The sequence below is a fragment of the Sminthopsis crassicaudata genome, chromosome 4 (assembly GCF_048593235.1).
Source record: "Sminthopsis crassicaudata isolate SCR6 chromosome 4, ASM4859323v1, whole genome shotgun sequence".
NCBI classification, from domain to species: domain Eukaryota; kingdom Metazoa; phylum Chordata; class Mammalia; order Dasyuromorphia; family Dasyuridae; genus Sminthopsis; species Sminthopsis crassicaudata.
Genome location: NC_133620.1, coordinates 450,860,489 through 450,879,288, shown reverse-complemented (window position 1 = coordinate 450,879,288; position 18,800 = coordinate 450,860,489). Strand labels below are relative to the sequence as shown.

The following is an 18,800-nucleotide window of genomic DNA, read 5'->3' as shown; positions in this document are numbered from 1 at the left end:
GAACTGGGACTAGAGAACTGGGGCAGGAAAGAGTTCATTGGAGAGAAACTAGGGAGTTCGTTAGTAAGGGGAAGTGGGGGAAGGAAAATCCCTGAGAAACGTTGGGGGAGGGGAACCAGGGCAGCACTTAAAAAGAGATGTAGGGAATCTGGAGAAGTTGCTGGGGAAGAGTTAGTGGGGAATTCGGAAGGGAGAAGTTGGGGATGAAAAGGGGAGATGAAATTGGTTGGCTGGACAAGCTGGCACAGAGTCCGGGGGTGGGGGGTGTCCCCTCCCCCCACGTCTTCCAGCTTCAGATTTGATTGACGGGTCCTCAGAGCCCCCGAGGCTAACAACTGGGCAGACACAACGCAGCGGTTCCCGCGAAAGCCCGGCAGAGGGCGCACGTGTTCCTGTCTCTCTCCCCGCCCAGAGCTGGAGCGAGCCTCCTCGCACGCGCGCACGACGGTCCGGCGCGCGCCCGCAGGCGCCAGCGCCCTTGTGCGCAGACGCGATCTCGTCCCGCAGCCCCTGTAGCCGTTGTTGCCGCCACCGCTGCCGCCGCCTCAGTCGCCGCGGCCGTCCCAGCCGCCTTCGGCCCTACGTTCCAAAGTAAAAGGCGGCGTCACCCGCCCGCGGAGCTAGGTCAGAGCCAGGGCCCGGGGCGGGAGTGGACCACGGTGGGGGGAGGGGCGGGGAGCTGTCTTCCCGTCGCGCGCACGCGCCCTGCCGTCCGCGTGGCTCTCTCCGTGAGGATATTGACCAGGCCCTTTCAAGTTCTCCCGCGGAGGACGCCCTGCGGGGCAGCAGGACGCTCGGTGGGGCGGCAGCGCCGTCCTGCCCGGGGCTGAGACGGTCCCCCAGGGCGCATCGCCCGGGGGCGGAGAGCTAGGACCCTCGAGAGGCCTCCCCGTTATCTTATAGATGGGGACCCTGAGGCCCAGGCTGGGGATGGTCTGACGCGCATCCCAGGCAAGATTTGAACCCAGCGGCCTGGGCTCCAGGGTCAGTGTGCCTTCTCCCGTGCTACGCGGCCTTAGGCCCTGCTCCGTGACCTTGAGGGGACTCGTGACCTTGGCTCCCGGGGCGGGGTTTTGGGTGCCTGGAAAAGTGACTTAAACATAGCATTGAGTGAAAGCTCTTGCTTCCGGCGCCCCATTTCCCACCTCACCCTTTTCTCCGACTGCCTGAGAATCCGGACAGACGGTGGGTCAGTCACAGGGACTTGTGGGGGTCAGAGCTGCGAGTGTCGAGCTTTTATGCGGAGCTTTTTTTAGGCTGGCACCCGGACTGGGGCCTGGGGGAGAGCCTGCCTCCGACACTTTGTAGCACTGAGAATGCCCGGCGAGTCCGAGAAGGGTGGAGTCAGTGCAGCGCCCTCCCCTGTCCGGCGGCTGTTATTGCAGGGCCTGGCCACGGCAGTCGCTTCTTACCTGCCATGGACTGCCGGCCCTGCCTGGAAGCAGATTGGTGCTTTACTTCTTTTCTCCTGGGTTTGTAGCAGTCCCGTTAGTGGAGCCCAATCCCAGCCAGTGCCCTTTCCTTTCCTTACTGCGGTCTCCCCACCCGCCTTTTGGCGGAGGCTTCCCAGAGAATAACCCTGAGGGATTAATATCCCCTGAGGCAGATGATCCTGGGCTGTTGTGCAGGCCGAGAAAACCGAGGAAAGTGACCTAGAACTTTGGAGTAGGTGAGGACGGCGGGGCCGGACGGAACCCCACATAAACTACATCGGGGCGAAACCCGCTCTCAGATGAGCTCAGATGCGTCTAGTTGGGGGAACCACAGAACATTGGACTCGGCCTTTGACCTTTCTGGGTCTGATTTCCTCATCTGTAAAAGTTTGCAGGAGGCCGTCCCTTAGGCCCTTCCAGCTCTAGAGTTTCACTCGGGGCGCAGCGGCCCCCGCCACAGGATGGATCCAGGCTTCCTGACAGATTGATATTTTACTCATATTTGGTAACTAGAGGCTAAAAGTTTCTGTGCTTCTGGAGTGTAAGAACTTCCAGCACCCTCTAAGTTTTCCCGCTCTAGGACAGAGTGCTAGTGGCCCTGCCCTAGTTACCGGCCCCTTTCTCCTCTAAATAACTCCGAGCTGGTTGGGAGAGGAGGAGGATCACTGTAATTTGGGGCTATGGTTGGGGAATGGTGCGGTAGCATCTAGGGCTACTCAGCTCCTCACATACCCACATGCTAAATTAGCATTTTTTCTTTTTTGGTTCAGATCTTTAAGTGAACCCACATGGATCAGCTACTGGATATTATTCTAAGTATTCTAATTGAGACCAAAATAACCTCCCACTCATACTTGCTGAATTGGCTCCTAAGGATTGCTTGCATCTTTGGGTAATATTTCAAAGTTATACTCTCTCCAAATGTTCATTTGGAGGGCTCCAGATGGTAGCCATCTGTTACGTGACTGGCAATTTACAATATTTGATTAGCACTTTATATGGCGAGGGGAGACCTGCCAGTGCAGCCTCGCGGGCCACTTTGGGAGAGGCCGGCTTGTGCTGGGGCCGCCTCTGACAGGTTGGAAGCTGGAATTGGGACCTAGTAACCGATCCCTGATTGTTAGGATTAACAGCTGTGAAAACTAGACTAATTCCATGCTCCTTCATGCATTTTCCTTTGAAGCGTCACGCCCCATATCCATTAGGGAGTTGGATTTGTAAGGTGGATGTCGAAGCCAGGTCCCGGAGGGCTAGAGAGGCTGTGGCTTCCACAGAGCGGCAGTTCTTGACCTTTGTTGTGTCTCTGATCTTTCCGTCAGCCTGGTGCGCGATGACCCTCTTCTCAGAATGATGTTCTCTTAACTTCCTAACATAAAACTAGAAGATTCCAAAGGAAATGAATCATGTCGGAATACAGAAATTAAATTATTTTTATTAATACATTTGTTTTATTCAGTTTTTTAATCTGTAGACTCAAATAATTTTTGCTTGCCATAAAGTGGGAATGAAAAAGCATTTATGAAGTATGTCTGTATTGTGTACACAAGTACCTTCAAGGAAGTTACATTCTCGGGGGAAATGGAGGCAGGCTACTTTGGTCTGGAAAATTAAAGGGAGAGGGGAAGAGTGTTTGTGAGGAGGAGCCTTCACCAAGGGTACGACTGAGTTGACTTTAACAGGGTTTCAGAACTGGAGTTTGGGGGGCAGGGAATAGAGTGGAAGCTGGAGAATGGGAACAAAGGGGAGCTTTGGGACTGGGGTCAGAGTGGCCCAGGAAAGATGGCCATCCTGGGCAGCCGGGAGAGTGGCGAGGCTTTGAGACAGATGGCCCGAGAACACCCATTAAAATGGTGGCATTCAGGAATGTGTTGAATGGAATCAGTCCATTTGTTGTATCTGTAAAAGATAAATTCCCTTAAGACTGAAAAGGTTTTGTTTTTGTGTTTGCCTTCCTCCCCCCACCAACCCTGGGTCTTTTCAAAACAACCCCCTTCCCCATCTGTGGTACCTCAGTTATTGTCATCCTTCTTTTTCCAACAGTACTAATGATAACATGATTCATGAGCCATGTCTTGACTTTTGAGTGAATTGGGTTAAAGTGAGTCAAGGTTGTGCAGTTTCCTTCCCTTTTTTCTCCTCTCTCTCTCTCTCCCTTTCTTCCCTCCTCCCTGATTTTCTCCCTTCCTTCTGTCTTCTCTCCTTTCCTTCTCTTTCTCTCTCCCTCCTTCCCTTCCTCTTCTTCCCTCCCCTTCCTTTTTTCCTTAGCTCTCTCCTTTCTTTCACTCCTTCCTTTCCTCCCTCCCTTCCTTTAGGCTTCTCTTCTTGCCTTCCATCCTCTCTCTATTCATTTATTCACTACATCCTAGAACAGGATGTGGAACATAGTTTGCATATAATAACTCTTTTAAAAATAGAATTCTGGGAGAACAAAAAATTACTTTTGGTGTAGGTAGTTTTAGGGGCCCCAAATGTTATATAAAATCAGAAAAAAAACAATCACTAGACTTTTTTTTCTTTGGACTGAGATCTTGTTTTTTTCCTGCTACAATCTATACAGTCATTTAATATCTGACCCTTGATTTCTTGTTCTTTAAAGTGGGAAAAATTATTCTCATGGGATGGGAAAGAATGGTGAGTGGCTTTTTTGGGGGGGTGGGAGGGTGTCTCAAAATGCTTCTGTAGAGTTCCATTGTTGACATTTTGTTATTTTCTATATCTCCTGCTAGAAATTTTTTCTTGAATCCTAAGGAGAGCTAAAAATAAGTCTCTTTGTCAAAAGCTATGAGATGATCTCATGGCTTGCTATGAGAAAATAAATTCTATGATTATTTGTTATTATAATTCATAATAATAGATTCAGCTCTCTGAGTTTTCTACTCACATATTATTCTTTGATCAACATGACTAGACGTGGTGAGTAGGTTCCTGTCTTGTCTCTGACATTTACTGGCTGGCCAAGTTGCTTATGTAAAATGAAGTGCTTTGGCTCGATGACTTGCAGCTTTTAATTTCTGATCCTACTGTCTGAGGGACCACACACTGGACATCCTTTCTGGGCCTCCATTTCTCCAAATCTAAAATGAGGGGGTGGATTTGACCTCTGAGTTTCCTTTCACATTTAGAATCTTTGATCTTACTATCTCTGTTTTCTTGAGTAATTCACTGTTTCTCTAAGGCTCATTTTCCATCTAAAAATGGCGATAAGACTTGTAGCAGTTCGATCGCAAGGTGTTTGTGTGAGGCTGAAAGGAGATGATGTCGGGCGAGTGCTTTGTGGACTTTAAGGCACTAGAGAGTGTCACTAACTTCCCTGTCCAGGTTGAAGTACGGAGTGTCCCCCTTTTGGGCAGACACATGCCAGGACATTCTAGGGCAGCTGCTTTGAGTTGTTAATGTTCCTAAGTACTTGGGCTGGCTGGTGTTGAATCATCCACTTTCTCATCCTGCCTTCGTCGGGACCACCTTGGAGAGGTAGCCAAGGGCAGTTATTTTCTCTCCCTTGCATTTCTCATTTGTTCTCCCTAGCTCCTTAGTTCTTCTAGGGAAGAAGCTGTTTGTTTGTTTTGTTTTTTTTGAGAAAATAGGAAAGGGAGAGAGAAGGTGGCGTTTCTCCCTTTCCTTTTATTTGGCAGCAGTAATCAGTCAGTAAGCATTTATATAGCACTTATGTTGTGCTAGATATTAGAAAACTGTCTTGCGAGAATAATAATGATGATGATAATAGTACCAATAATAATAATAATAACAATAACAATCTTACACAGTGCCTGGTAATGGGCCAGTGCTAAGGGCTTTACATTTATATTTGATCCTCACAACAATTGGGGTTTTATTATCCCCATTTTATAGAAGCGGAAACCAAGGCAAACAGAGGTTAAGTGACAGTTATGGATTTGCTCAGGTTCACATGGCCAGGATGGGTCTGAGACCTGAGAACTCATGTGGTTCTGATTGGACTCTCTTCACTCAGGCCCACCTAACTAGCTGCCTGTGTGGCCTTGGACAGCCTCTTCAGTATGTTTGAGCCTCATTCTGTTCATCTGTAAAATGGTTAGGGTTGGACGAGGGCATTCTGGGAGCCTTTTCCATCTCCAGTTCTGTGATCCTGTGAAAGATAGCCCTGGGAGAGACCTTAGAGATAGCCAGTCCATTCCTTCCTTGTATAAATGGTGAAGGCTGAGCCAAACTCCTAGGTCTAGCATTGGAAGGAGCTGAGACTCCTGGCTCATCCAGTAGCTGGTCCCCCCTGCCCCATAGGGATCCTTTTTCTCAGGGCCTTGGGGCTTCAGCTGGGTAGGAAGGGCCCCCCTTCCCAGAACTCTCTTTATACCCTGAGGTGTCCAGGAAGCCCAGATGTGCAACAGCAGGAGGCTGCTCAGGCCAGTCTCAGGTCAACTTTTCAGCCTACAGGAGTATTTGGCTCAATCCATAGGGAGGGGACAGGGAATCATGGCCTGACACACTCAAGGAGTTGAGGATGTAAGAGCCTTTGACCCCAATCCTGATTCTCTGGAAGCCTCTAATCCAATCCCATCCTTTCACAGATGAAAGGAAACAGAAGTTGGGGAGAGGGTCAGTAAAGTGACTTGTCCGGTAACATGTAGGGCCTTTTCCTCAAAACTGAGAGGCCCCAGACACTTAGGGGTTGTGTGATCCTGGCCAAGCCACTTTCCCCACTGCCTCAGTTTCCTCAACTGTGAAATGGAGGTCACACCGGCACCCTCTCTGGCAGTGTGAGATCACATGAGAGAAGCGCTGCCTGGCCACAGCAGCTGTTCCCTGCCCCCCACCCCCTCACCTTGGGTCCTCTCTCCCATCCTCTCTAGGGGAAGAAGGTGACGCTGATGGGCCCGTTGCCGGGCGCCGAGTTAGTGCAGAAGCCACTGCAGCTGTACCGTTACTTGCTGCGCTGCTGTCGCCAGTTGCCCGCCAAGAACATCCAGGAGCACTATAAACATGCCATCAGACAGGTGGGAGAAGGACCCCATGAAGGACACAGCCTCTGTTTAGGTGGCTCCCTGCTCTGGGGGGGCAGATTGCCCGCCATCCAGTGGGTCCCAGCCTGCTCCTCACCCTCGGGGGCCAGGCCGGCCTTCCTGCTCTTGCTCAACCATGGCACTGTGCTCTACCCCTGCCTCTTAGCTGCCCGCAGAGCTCAGTTGAGGCGTGACCTCTACTACAAGTGCCTCCCTCACCCCCAGCAGCCTTGTTACCCTCAGTCTGAATGTCTGTAACTTTGATGGGTACCTGTTGTCTTCTGAGAGAATGTCAGCTTTGTGAAGGCAGGGACAGTGTCCGGCGCAGAGTAGGCGCTTAATAAATACTTGTTGATGGATTGATTTGTATACAGCCAATGCTTAATAGATTGTGTTGTACTTCACTGCTAACAATGTTTAACTTCAAGCTGTCTTCCCAGCTTTTCAGAATGTTCCCTCTGCCAGCAGTTGTTGTGAGCTTGGGAAATGTCTCCTCATTTAATGCCAGCCAAAGACAGTCACAGTTACAGAGTTAAGTTGCTGTCAGTGCTGCTGCCAAAAGCAATGACAACAGCAGCCCCCAAACCCAGACTTGGAAGCCCCAAGGCCCACCCCTGCCCTTGCTCAGTGCTTACTAATAAGTGAGCTGCCTTTAGAAAACTCCCTGCAATCCTTTTGGTCCAGATTGTTCACCATGGCTTCCTGTGGTCATTCCATTTTCTTAGAAAAGGGACTAAACTTTGTATCTAGATGTTAATTTTACAGATGAAGAAACTGAGGCACCCAGAGGTCAAATGACTGATCCAGAGTCATATTGCCACTCAGCATCAGAGATGGGATTCAGTCCCAGGGCCTGGGCCAGGACCCAGTTCCTCCCACACCCCCTCTCCTTCCTCCCAGCCCTGGCAGCTGTGAGCCAGGTTTCTGAAATTTGCTGACCCTAGGGCCAATAAGCTTCTTCCTGTCAGATTTAAACACAGGTCTTCCTGCTGTCCATTCACTGTCCATCTGCTGTTGGGGCATACTTCAAAAAATCATCTGATCGATTGACATAGAACATCAGAGTGGCAAGGGACCTTCGGCAGCTTAGCGGGGTGTGGTGGATAGAGCTCCAGGCCTGGAGTCAGGAAGACCTGAATTCAGAACCTGTGACCTGTGCAGGTCCTTTTTCTCTGTTTTCTCAGTTTCCTGACCTGTAGAATGGGGATAAGAACAGCGCTCGCCTCCCAGGGTTGATGGGAAGACCCCAAGAGATGATAATTGAAAAGCGTTCCTATTGCTTTGTCATTTTGTAGACTTGGCACCAGAACTGAGATCGCCAGTTTCTGGTCCAAGACTGTTTCTGTGCAGCCTCTCCTGAAAATATTTAGAGTGGGATTGCTGCTACGTCCCTCATACTGCCTATGTGGACCCTTCCCCAAGGGGAAGTGCTCTGGAGCACCTGGGAGGACCTTTGGGGCTTAGGTGCTGACAGAGCAGCCTGAACACTCAGGGGTTGGCGATCAGCTGTGAGGATGGAACTTTCACAAAATTCTCTGATGCCATGATCCTCATTTAAGAGCTGGAAGAGACCTTTTGGTGGGGCAGCTAGGTGGTGCAGTGGATAGAGCACCAGCCTTGAATTCAGGAGGACCCAAGTTCAAATCTGCTCTCAAACACTTAAGATTTTCTAGCTGTGTGACCCTGGGCAAGTCACTTAACTCCAGTCTCAGAAAAAAAAAGAGAGAGAGAGACTTTTTGGGGCATTCCTCCCATTTTACAAGAGGAAATGAATTGCTGGTGGTCACATTGCCCATAAACGGCAGGCCCCTTGAAGTCCAGCGGCCTTTTTGATACACTGCAGTTGTTTTTGGCTGCTTGTCCCCACTTCCTTCATATTATCTCAGCACTGCAGTAGGGCTTCTCCTCTCCCGCCTACCCACTAGCACCCACACCAAGTTTATTTTTAATTACAGGATTCCGCACTAAGTAATAACAACAGTAATATTAATTGTATCTACATAGCTTATATTTAGAGTTTGAAAATCTCATCTGAGCCTCACGGTAGCACTGTGGAACAAAGATATAATTTCCATTTTACAGGTAAGGATACTGAGGCTCATAGGTGCTAAGCAACTTTACTCATAACTTTGCAACTTACAAGTATAAGAGGCAGAATTTGAACATAGGCCTTCCTGGCTCCCAAGACCAGCGCTCACTTCAGTATATTGCTTTGCTTCATGAAGGGAAGGCTCCTCATCAATCCAGGATAGGAGTAAATGGGCACTTAGCAGCCTCAGGTGTCTTTCTGTATTGTACTGTGGGCTGAAGGAATAAGGGATTCATGTTCTTTTTTTTGTTTGTTTTTGGATGAGGCAATTGGGGTTAAGTGACTTCCCCAGGGTCACACAGCCAGGAAATGTTAAGTGTCTGAGACCAGATTGGAACTCAGATCTTCCTGACTTCAGGGCTGGTGCTTTGTCCATTGCGCCATCTAGCTGCCCCTAGGGATTCATGTTCTTATTAATTATTATGAGATATCAAAGAGAGCATGAGTTATTAAGAGATTGGAGTCTTGTAATTTCTGTTGGCCCCAACTACATTTCCTAGTGCTCTTTTTCAACCCTTTTGTAAAAATAAACCTGTTAAAATGAAACCAAAGGGAAATTGGCCCTAAGATGTCTCTTGGGCCCGCCATCTAATTTTCTTACAACATGGCTTGGCTCTCCAGCACATGGCCCAGCCCACAGATCCTTACTTTCATGGAGAATTCTCTGTATCTGTTGTAGTCTAGTTACTGCCTTGGCGCAGGGAGATTCCACACTGGGAGCTCCCCACACTTTTTAAGGTTTAAGTCTGGGCTGAGCCCTTCCTCTCACCCCCACTGCTCACAGACCCAAATCTCCTATGATAAATCAGCCATCATTACAAATTCCATTCAGTTATTTCTTCTTGTGCTTCTGTCCTTCAGAGTTTCCGAGTCCATGCAGATGAAGACAACCCTGAGAGGATCCAACAGATTATCAGAAGAGCTATTGATGATGCTGATTGGGTCATGAAGAAGGTATGCTCAGCCCCCTGGTCAGAAGGCATGGTGGGAGATGGACCTGGGGGGGACACTCCTCAGCCACTGGGGGGCACCCCTGCTGCACCCTTAGCCTGGGCCCAGAAAGGTTGTCACCAGGCTCTAGATGCCCTCTAGTCCAGAGCCATGGAGGAGAAAACTGAGGGCTCCCTAAAGCTGGGCCCAAGGCCACAGAGCCAGCACTGCCAGCCTGGGTCCTGGGGTCTGGAGTTGGGTCCTAGGGCAGCCTTTCGCCACCAAGGGGCGCTCTTGGCTTGGACATAGGCCAGCCAGCTTGAGATACAGGTACTCCCCGAGTGAGCTGGTCCCTGGGCGGCATCCTCTCATAAAGTGGGGTTACGCCCCCTCCCCTTGCTGTTGTGAGGTCAGATGGAAAAGCTGCAAACCTGGGCCCTCTGTAAATGGGCTTGTGCCGGGAAGCCCTGAGGTCACGTCCAGGTTCAGACACTCCCTGGTGTGCTGTTCGGAGGCTGGCTGTTATGTTCTCCTGGCTGCAGAGCATTCGGGAGGGAAACGCCACACTGCTATGCAAAGGCCGGCAGCGATCCAGGCTGGGTGAGCAAGAAGGGGAAGAGGAAGTGAGGTCCTGTCTATGGGAATAAGCTAAGGAATGAAAACCTCCCCTTCCCCTGGTGAGCCTTTCTCTCATCAGCCCGCATTTAATCAGCACTTTCTGGGTGCTGGGGGTTGAGGACTTCGTCTCCTTTCCCCACCCCATCCACCTCACTCTCCATTAGGGGAGAGGACGGCTGCAGGTAACGGAGATGAGGGAGATGGCGATAAGAACGGTTAGCCTTGTCCCACCTCAGCTGGTCAGGAAAGGTCGTAAATCAGCTTCTGTCCATCTGCACTTGGATCAGACCAGAGGTATGAGTGCATTAGGAGGAGCTCCCAAAGAGGGATGGCCTGTGCCTTTGAGAAAATGGTCTTAGATAATGACTTCGTCACTGAGAGGCCCTGGGGTCAGCCAGCCAGTGTGGGTCACGGGCCAGACTTGAACTCCCAAGGTCAGCTCTTTCCTCTCTAGCAAGCTGCCTCTTAGGCTCTAAGACTGCTCAGGCTGCAGCAGAGTCCTCCCTCTCATGGAGCTCCCAACCTGAAAGAGGAATTAATACAGAATCAACCCAAGGTTGGGAGGGAGAGCAGTGGCAGTGGGGGAGGGGCACCATTTATTTGGCATCTTAGAGTTTGTAAATCATTTCCTCACAACAGACATGCCAGGTAAAACTTAGTGTGAGTACTATGTCCATTTTAGAGATGGAAAAACTAGATTGGTGAAGATGTATCTCCATTTTGCTAACAAACTCAGCTCATAGGATCATAGAGTGGAAGGGACGTAAGAGACTGTGGAGTCCAGCAGTTCATTTTACAGTAGTGGAAGCTGAGGCACAGAGCTGTTTGCCTTGCCCCAGGGTCAGGATATCTTTATCTGAAGTGGGGTTTGACCTGAGGCTGCCGAGCTCAAGTCCCGTGCCCTATGTGCTCAGCTCAGTGTGAAGTCACAGCCAGGAGGGAGAGTGGGAGTGGGGCATTCAGGACCTTTGAGCTTGGCAGAGCAGAGACCCTTCTCCTGCGCCGTGATTGTGCCATCCTCACCTCCTCATGCTCTGTCTCTCTTTTGCAGTATCAGAAGCAAAACTAAAACACTTCCAAGGACTCTGGGGCCCGGAGAGCAAAACCTGTTTGCCAACAATGGTGGCTCTGAGATGCCAGCAGGGCTGGCATGCCCTATTGGTCACATCCGTGAATACAGAGATGCCTGGTTGACCCGGTGCCAGCCGAAGGGGAGATGTCTCCAGAGCCACACTCGTGGGTTCAGCGGCCTCCTCCATGCCTGACGTGGCTTTGGGCCACAGCTGCCTCCGGGGCCTCTCTGGGGAGGGAGTTTGCAACTTCATCCCTAATTTTGGCTGCCTACATTTGCTTCTCAAACTCTTTATCAACAATCTAGTTAGAAACAAGGAGACAAGTATTTATTGAATGTCTCTTGTGTGCCGACCACTGTGCTAGAGAGGAGAAAAGAGAATTAGAAATCTCTTGCCTTTCTTTCCATCATCCTCAGTGATTAGCACAGTGCCCGGCATAAAATAGACCCTTAATAAATGCTTATTGATTGACTGACTGATATCAGAGTCAGTAATTCTTCCACTGTAACCCTTGTATGCATGTGTTTGTGTGTCTTCCCCTGAAGAACCCAGGTTTTCTACCTCATGTCCTCCCACCCAGAAGGAGGGAGTTTGAAGGAAGGAAGGAGATGGGTTGCCAAGGGCAGCCAGAGCTGAGAGAGAGAAGGAAAGAGATGGAGGAAGGATTTAGAAGCAGTATGAGTACACCAGTCACTTCTGTGTGTCCCATCTAGAAAGAGTTGGCTTTTCCAAGCTTTTTTCTCAAATGAGACTGTTAGTTGAACCTCACAACAGCCCTATGAGGGAAGGGGGGAAGTTCTTTCCATTTAACAGAGGGAAAAAATGGGACTTGGTTAAATGACTTGTTTGGGGAGGTTTTGAATAAGTTTCTCCCAGTAAGTGTTTTTTCCCCTCATTTAGTCATATTCTCATTTATCCATACAATGTGATTTTATTAAAGTACAAGTGAAGTTGTATATGAGTTAGGTTAGATATTAAAACAAAATTAGTCCCCCTTGCTTTAGTGACCCTGCAGGAAAACACTTATTGCAGATCAGTGAATATGGAATTAGGACTGAGAGTTGAATTCTTAACCTTTTTTGTGTCTTGGCAGCAAGCTGCTCCCTTTTTCAGAAATAATTTTTAAAAGCATAAATAAAATACATAGGATTACAAAGGAAACTGATTATACTTAAATAGTTACTAAAATATTTTTTAAAATCAAGTTCATGAATTCCCAAGTTAAGTGCTCCTGACTTAGGGTGCTACCATCAAATTATAGACACTAGTTTGCTGGATTTTTTTTTGGGGGTGCACTATAGTTTATTTATTTCATTTTTTAAAAAGCTTCATCACTTTGGGGATTCCCCTGCATGGAAACTTTCCCTGTTGCACATGAACACTACCTCTGTAACTAGGGTCTTAAAGAATTATTTAGAGAGCAGTGAGAGAAGTGAAGTGACTTGTCTAGGATTACACATCCAGTGTGGGTCAGAAGCAGTACTTGTACCCAGGTCTCCTCAGCCTCATGCATATGAACTCATAGTGCAGAAGCTGTTTCATGCCAGGCATGAGATTGGGTTCTTCACCATGGCAGCTGTATGACAGCACCCTGAAACCCCCTTTTCTCCCTCCTTCCTCTCCCCCCCCCCCAGCTAAAACACCCATACTTCCTCTTGTGCTGGAATTGTATGACTTTAACTTCTTCTAACAAACCCTTCTATGTGAAATGGGGAGGAAGGAGGTGAAGAGAAAGGTCACTTATTTTAATAGGTGTCAACCTTGAAGTTCACCAGGTCTTAAGACTTAAGAAGTCTTTTGTGAGTCATGGACCCTTTAGCACTAGTCTGGTGAAACTTATGGACTCATATATATATATATATATTTTTTTTTAATAATGCTTTTAAATGTATAAAATAAAACACAGGATTTCAATGGAAAACAATTTTATTGAAATTCAGTTACCAAAATGTTTTTTTTCCTATCTACATTTATGTACCCCTGAAATGTATCCATGATTAAGTACTTCTGATCTAAAAGGTAATTAATTGGAGTTAATTAATACCCAATCTGGAGTCTCTTACTTAAGGAACTGATTATTTGGAGTGATGAAAGAACAAGAGGTTTGGGATTCTGGCTCCTTTGGCAAGAGGCAGAAAGGGAAAACAATGAAAATCCCTTCTTGCCCTTTTTTTTTTTTAATAGGGTACATTGATGCCCTTTGTTTTTAATATCAGTCCTTTTGAGAAATGCCTTTCCCTTTCTCCCCATAATTTAAAAGCATTAATAGAAAATATCTAATACAGTGACCTCATCTGAGAGTGCATTCAACATTCTGCTCCAGTTGTCCCCAATCTGAGATTACTTCCCATTTATAACAAATGTGTATCTTGTGTGTACATAATTGTTTGCATGTTGTCTCTCCCTTTTTTGCCTTTTTTTATGTTCCTGAACTTAGCACAGTGCCTGGCAAAGAGTAAGGGCTTAAATGCTTATTGACTGACTTGCCATTGATAGAGCAGCACTGTCTCAATTGTGAGGATCACAGAAAGTAGATTTAGAGCTGAGACAATCTACCTTAATTTCAGTCATGATGGAACTGAACAAATCATATAGCCAAGATTCTCCTTTTATAGCAGAGGAAATTAAGTTACCCCCCCCCTTTGAGTGTCCAGAAGTATTGCTCATGGCCTCCAGATATGGCCTTGGGCTTTTCACCACGACAGCTGCACAATAGCTCCTTTAATATCAAGTTAAAGGTAAAAGCTGGTGAAGATGCCATTTTGAAAGGTCTACAGTCAGTGTCTGAAGAGCACATAGTAACATAATCCATAGCTAGGAGGATCGTGGTTATTAGCAACCCACATGAACAAAAAAATGGCAGTTTTGACAGTTTGAGAATCTTCTCGCGGAGTTGTGGGTGGATGTATGGAGTTACAGCTGTGACATGAAAGGAAGAGAAGAAATTTGACAAGCCACCAAACAAAGTAGGAGAGGGAATGGAAGAACTGCCATGGTGATGTTGGAAAATTAAAGTGATTGACAGCCATCCTTTAATGACCATTGAACTATAGCTGATGGGCACCTGATTGGGTATGGCATAAATGGAATAGCATGTGATGAAGATTCATTTTAAAGAACTCTAAAATTCTGTTCAAAGCAGTTGAGAAATATTTTTGTGCTCATTGGAGATAACTTGAGGTTTCTATAAGCTAAGAGGGCCAGTGGAAAGGAAGGTAACACCAGCAAAGAAATCCAGATTCTGAAGGGGGAGGTGAAAGTGTCCCTCTGAAACAGTCACATTGGAGCCTAAGATTATCACTACGGTAGAGGTTTACCAAATGGTGACTAATAAATGGAAGAAATACACATGTAAGACCTGGTATTGTCTTTACAATCCTAGAGAGCTCCATCAGTTTCCAAAAAAATACCATCTTCTAGTACTAAAGGAAATAAGGTCAAAGAAGAGAGAATAATGATGTGATGAATAGTCTGACAGCTGCTCCCATTCCTCCATCCCCACAGGAAGATGCTACAAGGGAATTTTCTCAGACTGATTCTTGACCTTTTGGTGAAAGGATTGAAACAGGTTGGAAATTATTTTACACAGAATAACTATCCATTTGAAGTTCAATGAAAAACTATCTGGCCTCATGTGTGACATTATGGGTGTTTTTACGTTGTCTGGGAGAAAATAGTCACGTAATCCATACCTAGAAGGATCATTTGCTTGCATATTGCCACCTTGAACCCAAATAAATTAATAATTGCATAATAAAATTATTATGGATTCTTAACCTGGAATCCCCTCCCCAAAAGGATTTATGAATAGATTTGATAGGGGGTATGAATTTGAATAGGAGAAAGATTTGGTTTCCTTTGTAAGCCTATGTCAGTTATATGGTACATTTTAAAACATTCTGAAAAAGAGTGAATAGACTTGGTAAAAGGGTCCAGGACACCAAAAATGATTGAACCCTTGCTCTAGAATGATGTTGCAACTAACTATGCTATTGTTTGTGAATTCTTTTAAAAATTTAGCTTTAATTTAAAAGACAAATGAAAAATGTCATCCATTTTGATGAAATTTTTTTGAAAATGGATTCGTTTAATGTATTTTGCATACTTAATGTCCTTAAGCTCAGTATATTTAACTTCTTAGAATATGATTCTTATCTTTTTCTGTTTTAGGTTGTCATGGAACTTTGTCTATAAGATGGACTAGTCTGGGGAGTAGGAGGAAATGGAGACATCTTAAGTTGTTTCATTTCCTTTTTTTTTTTTTTTTTTAAACTTTGATCTTAAGAGATGTCCAGAAACAGATTTTTCTTTTTCAAAAATTTGAGAAATGTGAGTTTCTATTTGAGAAATTGGGTTAAAGGAGAATTTAGGGTTGAATAACAGTGCTTCCATGGTTTTTAAAAAATTGCTCTATTCTTTAGTTCTAAAAAAAGCAAGCTAATAGCTTGTGTTATTGTGTTTCTGAATATATAGTTAGTTTCATTAATCACTGGTAATACAGATATACTCTGCCCCCACTCCCATCTGTCTCATATGCTTTTACATTTTTCTTGTAAACTTGACCTGAGATTAGCTACTTCTCCCTTGGCCCAATCAAGTTGAAAGTCCAAATCTGTTCCCTTTTCCATCTGATAGGAGATGGTGAGAAGAGCTCTCTGTACTCTCTTGCCTCATCTAGACATTAACAAGAGTACATTTATTTTACTGAGATACTGTGACTTAGTTTTATGTAGAAGATGACAGTACAGCAAAAATCATCTTACACTTTGGGGGGGTGTTGGTAAATCTTTCCAGGGTTGGCAGTTCACAGGTGACAGTACAAATTCAATTAAATTTGTTGGAATTTCAGAGTTAAGATTTTTTTTCTCTTGGCCATACTGATATATATTTTTTGAAAAAGAAAAAAAAAGATGATTATTTGCCAATGGAACCAATTTATTTATGGTAAATTAGCTATAAGCTAGGAGTCCTGGGATCCACAGACTTCTAAAAAGTCTGGGTAAGATTTCAAGGATTTGATAAACTTGGGATGGAAAATCACATCATTATTTTCATTAACTTCAAACTGAAATTCAACACTTAAAAAAAAAAAAAAAAATTGAACTTAGGGTCTGTAGGCTTCATGAGACTGCCAGAGAAGTCCACAACACAGCTTTGCTTTAAGTTCATTTAAAATGAGATATTTGGTATTACTTTTGTGTCTGGAGTGGGGGTGGGGGGTAGAAGAACTACTTTTTGGAATACTTGAGGGAAATTAAAAGCATCATTCTTCCAAGATTCAGCCTTTATTTCAGAATATAATTTCTTTTAAAGACATGGTGTTTAATTTCTCGATATATTGGGGCAAAAAAAGGAGAGAGAATGTGTTCATTGTTCCCATAGATAAATATATAGCATAAAACATGATGTAACTAGAACTGTCTAACTTAGAAATACTTTTTATTGTGTTATTTGTATATGAAACATGTTTTGGACAGCCTTTGTAAATGAATAAGCATGTCTGAGAATGCTTGCAGAACAAAGGCTGGGTATAATGTTTACATATATATTGATATGTAGACATTATTGATGCACACACATACAATTATACACACATAATATGTAACAATGGCATTCTAATGCTGAAATGCTGTTTGAGTTACAAGAGTGGAATGGGGATCTTTTTCTTTTCCACTGAAAAACTGACTACCACAACTGTGGAAAAGCAACTTGAAAAATTACTTTAGTTTATCTGCTACTGTGAATAGTGTGTCCGGTATCTAGGCATAATTTTGATTTTGAACTTGGAATTGTGATCACCCTTTGGGCTAAGGCAAGATGTCCTGTAATAAGTCTGGAGGAGAGATTCCACTGTAAAGACAGTTAAAAATGTGGTGAGGTTGTACATGGGGATGCTTGGAAATTATGTTCAATGCTTAGATACAAGGGCTGGGGGGGAGGGGGGTGGGGAGTGGGGAAGTGGGAGTGGGAGGGAAAGGGAAGAGGGAAAACATGTTTTGTGAAGTTAATAAATGTGCTTATTGTCCCTCATTTTTCTACTGTCATTATTTGAATGGAGAAAGAATGACATTTTAAGCTTTTGAAAATATTTTGTAGTTTCTTTAGAAAGAGGCCTTCGAATTCTGAATATTAATAATGGTTTTTTTTTTTTTTTTTGCTATTGCTGAAGATGTTCTGAAGAAACATTTAAAGATTGAAGTGCTGTCATTTAGAATTTATTTTTAATGCTAATGTATAAATTTTACAATCCTATTGCCTCTGTAAGATATGTTTTTGAATGGAACTCACTCTAGATTTTTTACAAGAGGCACATGTAAACATAAATTATGAGCCTCAGTTCTATCCCCTTCAATAACTACTAAGAATCAGTTTCTCTTGTATTCTTTGTACCTAATGTTACTTCCGTTTAAAATTGTGATTAAGTATTTTTAAAATACTAGATTAAATAATGATTAGACTGTGCAAAACTGCTTGAAAGATATTGGGTATATTTGAGCACTAGGTGGGAAGAGAAGATATGACAAATAATAATAAATGTCAGTCCAGAGAGGATACATAACCTAAGGCCATATGAGCAGTTGCTGGTGATCAAGTTCTGGTCCCATGATTCTGGCTTCTGAGTCCTAGGAGACGAGAATATCTACCATTTGAGACCATTACTGGTTTTTCCATTATTCAGAGTTTAGCTTCCTTTCAGTGACTTTTTCATTTCATTTATGTGAATTATATTATTATATTACTTGAGTTCTGATCTTTACACTTTTCATCAGTTTATACACTTTTTTTTACATTTTCACTAACTTTCATTGGTACAGGGCATCTTCTAGTGAGGAAATTCCTTCTACCAATGGATAGTGATAATTGTTCAGCAACCTATGGGTTTAGTTTCCTGGGGAAATATGAGGTTCAGGGATTTGCTTAGGGTCACCCAATCTTTGTGTGTCAGCAGGAGGACTTGTACCCAAGTATTCCAGATTCCATAACCACTGCCCCATGCTGCTCCTCTTTGTCCAACTTAAAGAGCTCCTTGCCTTGGCTTTTGCTGCTTTTTTCTCTGTCAAGGAGAATGATCTTTGCACAGAAGATGGCAGAACAAAAGTGCTAATGGAGTTGATACCCACAATAAGTAAAGCGTACCTAGCTGCCCTAGTTGAGTTCAAGTCCCTTGGTTCCTCTTAATGAAATCCCTAAATATTGAAAAGAATTGGCAGATAACATTGCTGAGCCTCTGTCAAATGGCATTTGCAAGATCATGGAAAAGGGAAGTGGATCACGAGTTTCATTCTATTTTTCAGTTGTGTTGAACTCTTCGCGACCCCATTTGGGGTATTTTTGGAAAGGATACTGGAGTGGTTCGCCATTTCCTTCTCCAGTTCATTTACAGATGAGGAACTGAGGCAGACATCCCAGGCTCACACAGCTAAAAGGTATCTGAGGTCACTTTCAAATTTGTGAACTCAGACCTAGCACTCTCTCCTGCATCACCTTATCTGCCCTTGCCACCAGATTGAAGAAAGGCAATGTTTTAATTTTCAAAAAAAGGGAAGAGAACAGAATCTGTAAATTATAGGCTAGTGAGCTTGATTGATTCCTAGAAAAATCCTAGAACATTTTTAAAAAGATGGTTGGTGAACATCTTAAAAAGAAACTGGTGATTGCTGACAGCTAACATGGCTCTATT

At 44.9% G+C, this 18,800-nt stretch overlaps 1 protein-coding gene across 2 annotated transcripts; it reads left to right on the top strand.

Moving 5' to 3' along the window:
- The first annotated feature begins 443 nt into the window (after nt 1-443).
- Nucleotides 444-17,149, top strand: LYRM9 (LYR motif containing 9). Of its 2 annotated transcripts, none has more exons than XM_074263675.1 (4): nt 444-624; nt 6,260-6,403; nt 9,360-9,452; nt 11,098-17,149. In XM_074263675.1, the coding sequence occupies exons 2-4, from the start codon at nt 6,278-6,280 to the stop codon at nt 11,113-11,115; spliced, it is 237 nt and encodes a 78-aa protein (XP_074119776.1). In that variant the 5' UTR covers nt 444-624; nt 6,260-6,277; the 3' UTR covers nt 11,116-17,149. The 2 variants fall into 2 exon arrangements, with proteins under 2 accessions (XP_074119776.1, XP_074119777.1); XM_074263676.1 differs by lacking the exon at nt 444-624 and adding an exon at nt 716-984.
- The last annotated feature ends 1,651 nt before the right edge of the window (nt 17,150-18,800 follow it).

Coding starts and splice junctions, on each gene's coding strand:
- LYRM9 (XM_074263675.1), top strand. CDS start 6,278: ATGGGCCCGTTGCCGGGCGCCGAGTTAGTGCAGAAGCCACTGCAGCTG. Junction 6,404..9,359: donor ATAAACATGCCATCAGACAG/GTGGGAGAAGGA, acceptor TCTGTCCTTCAG/AGTTTCCGAGTCCATGCAGA.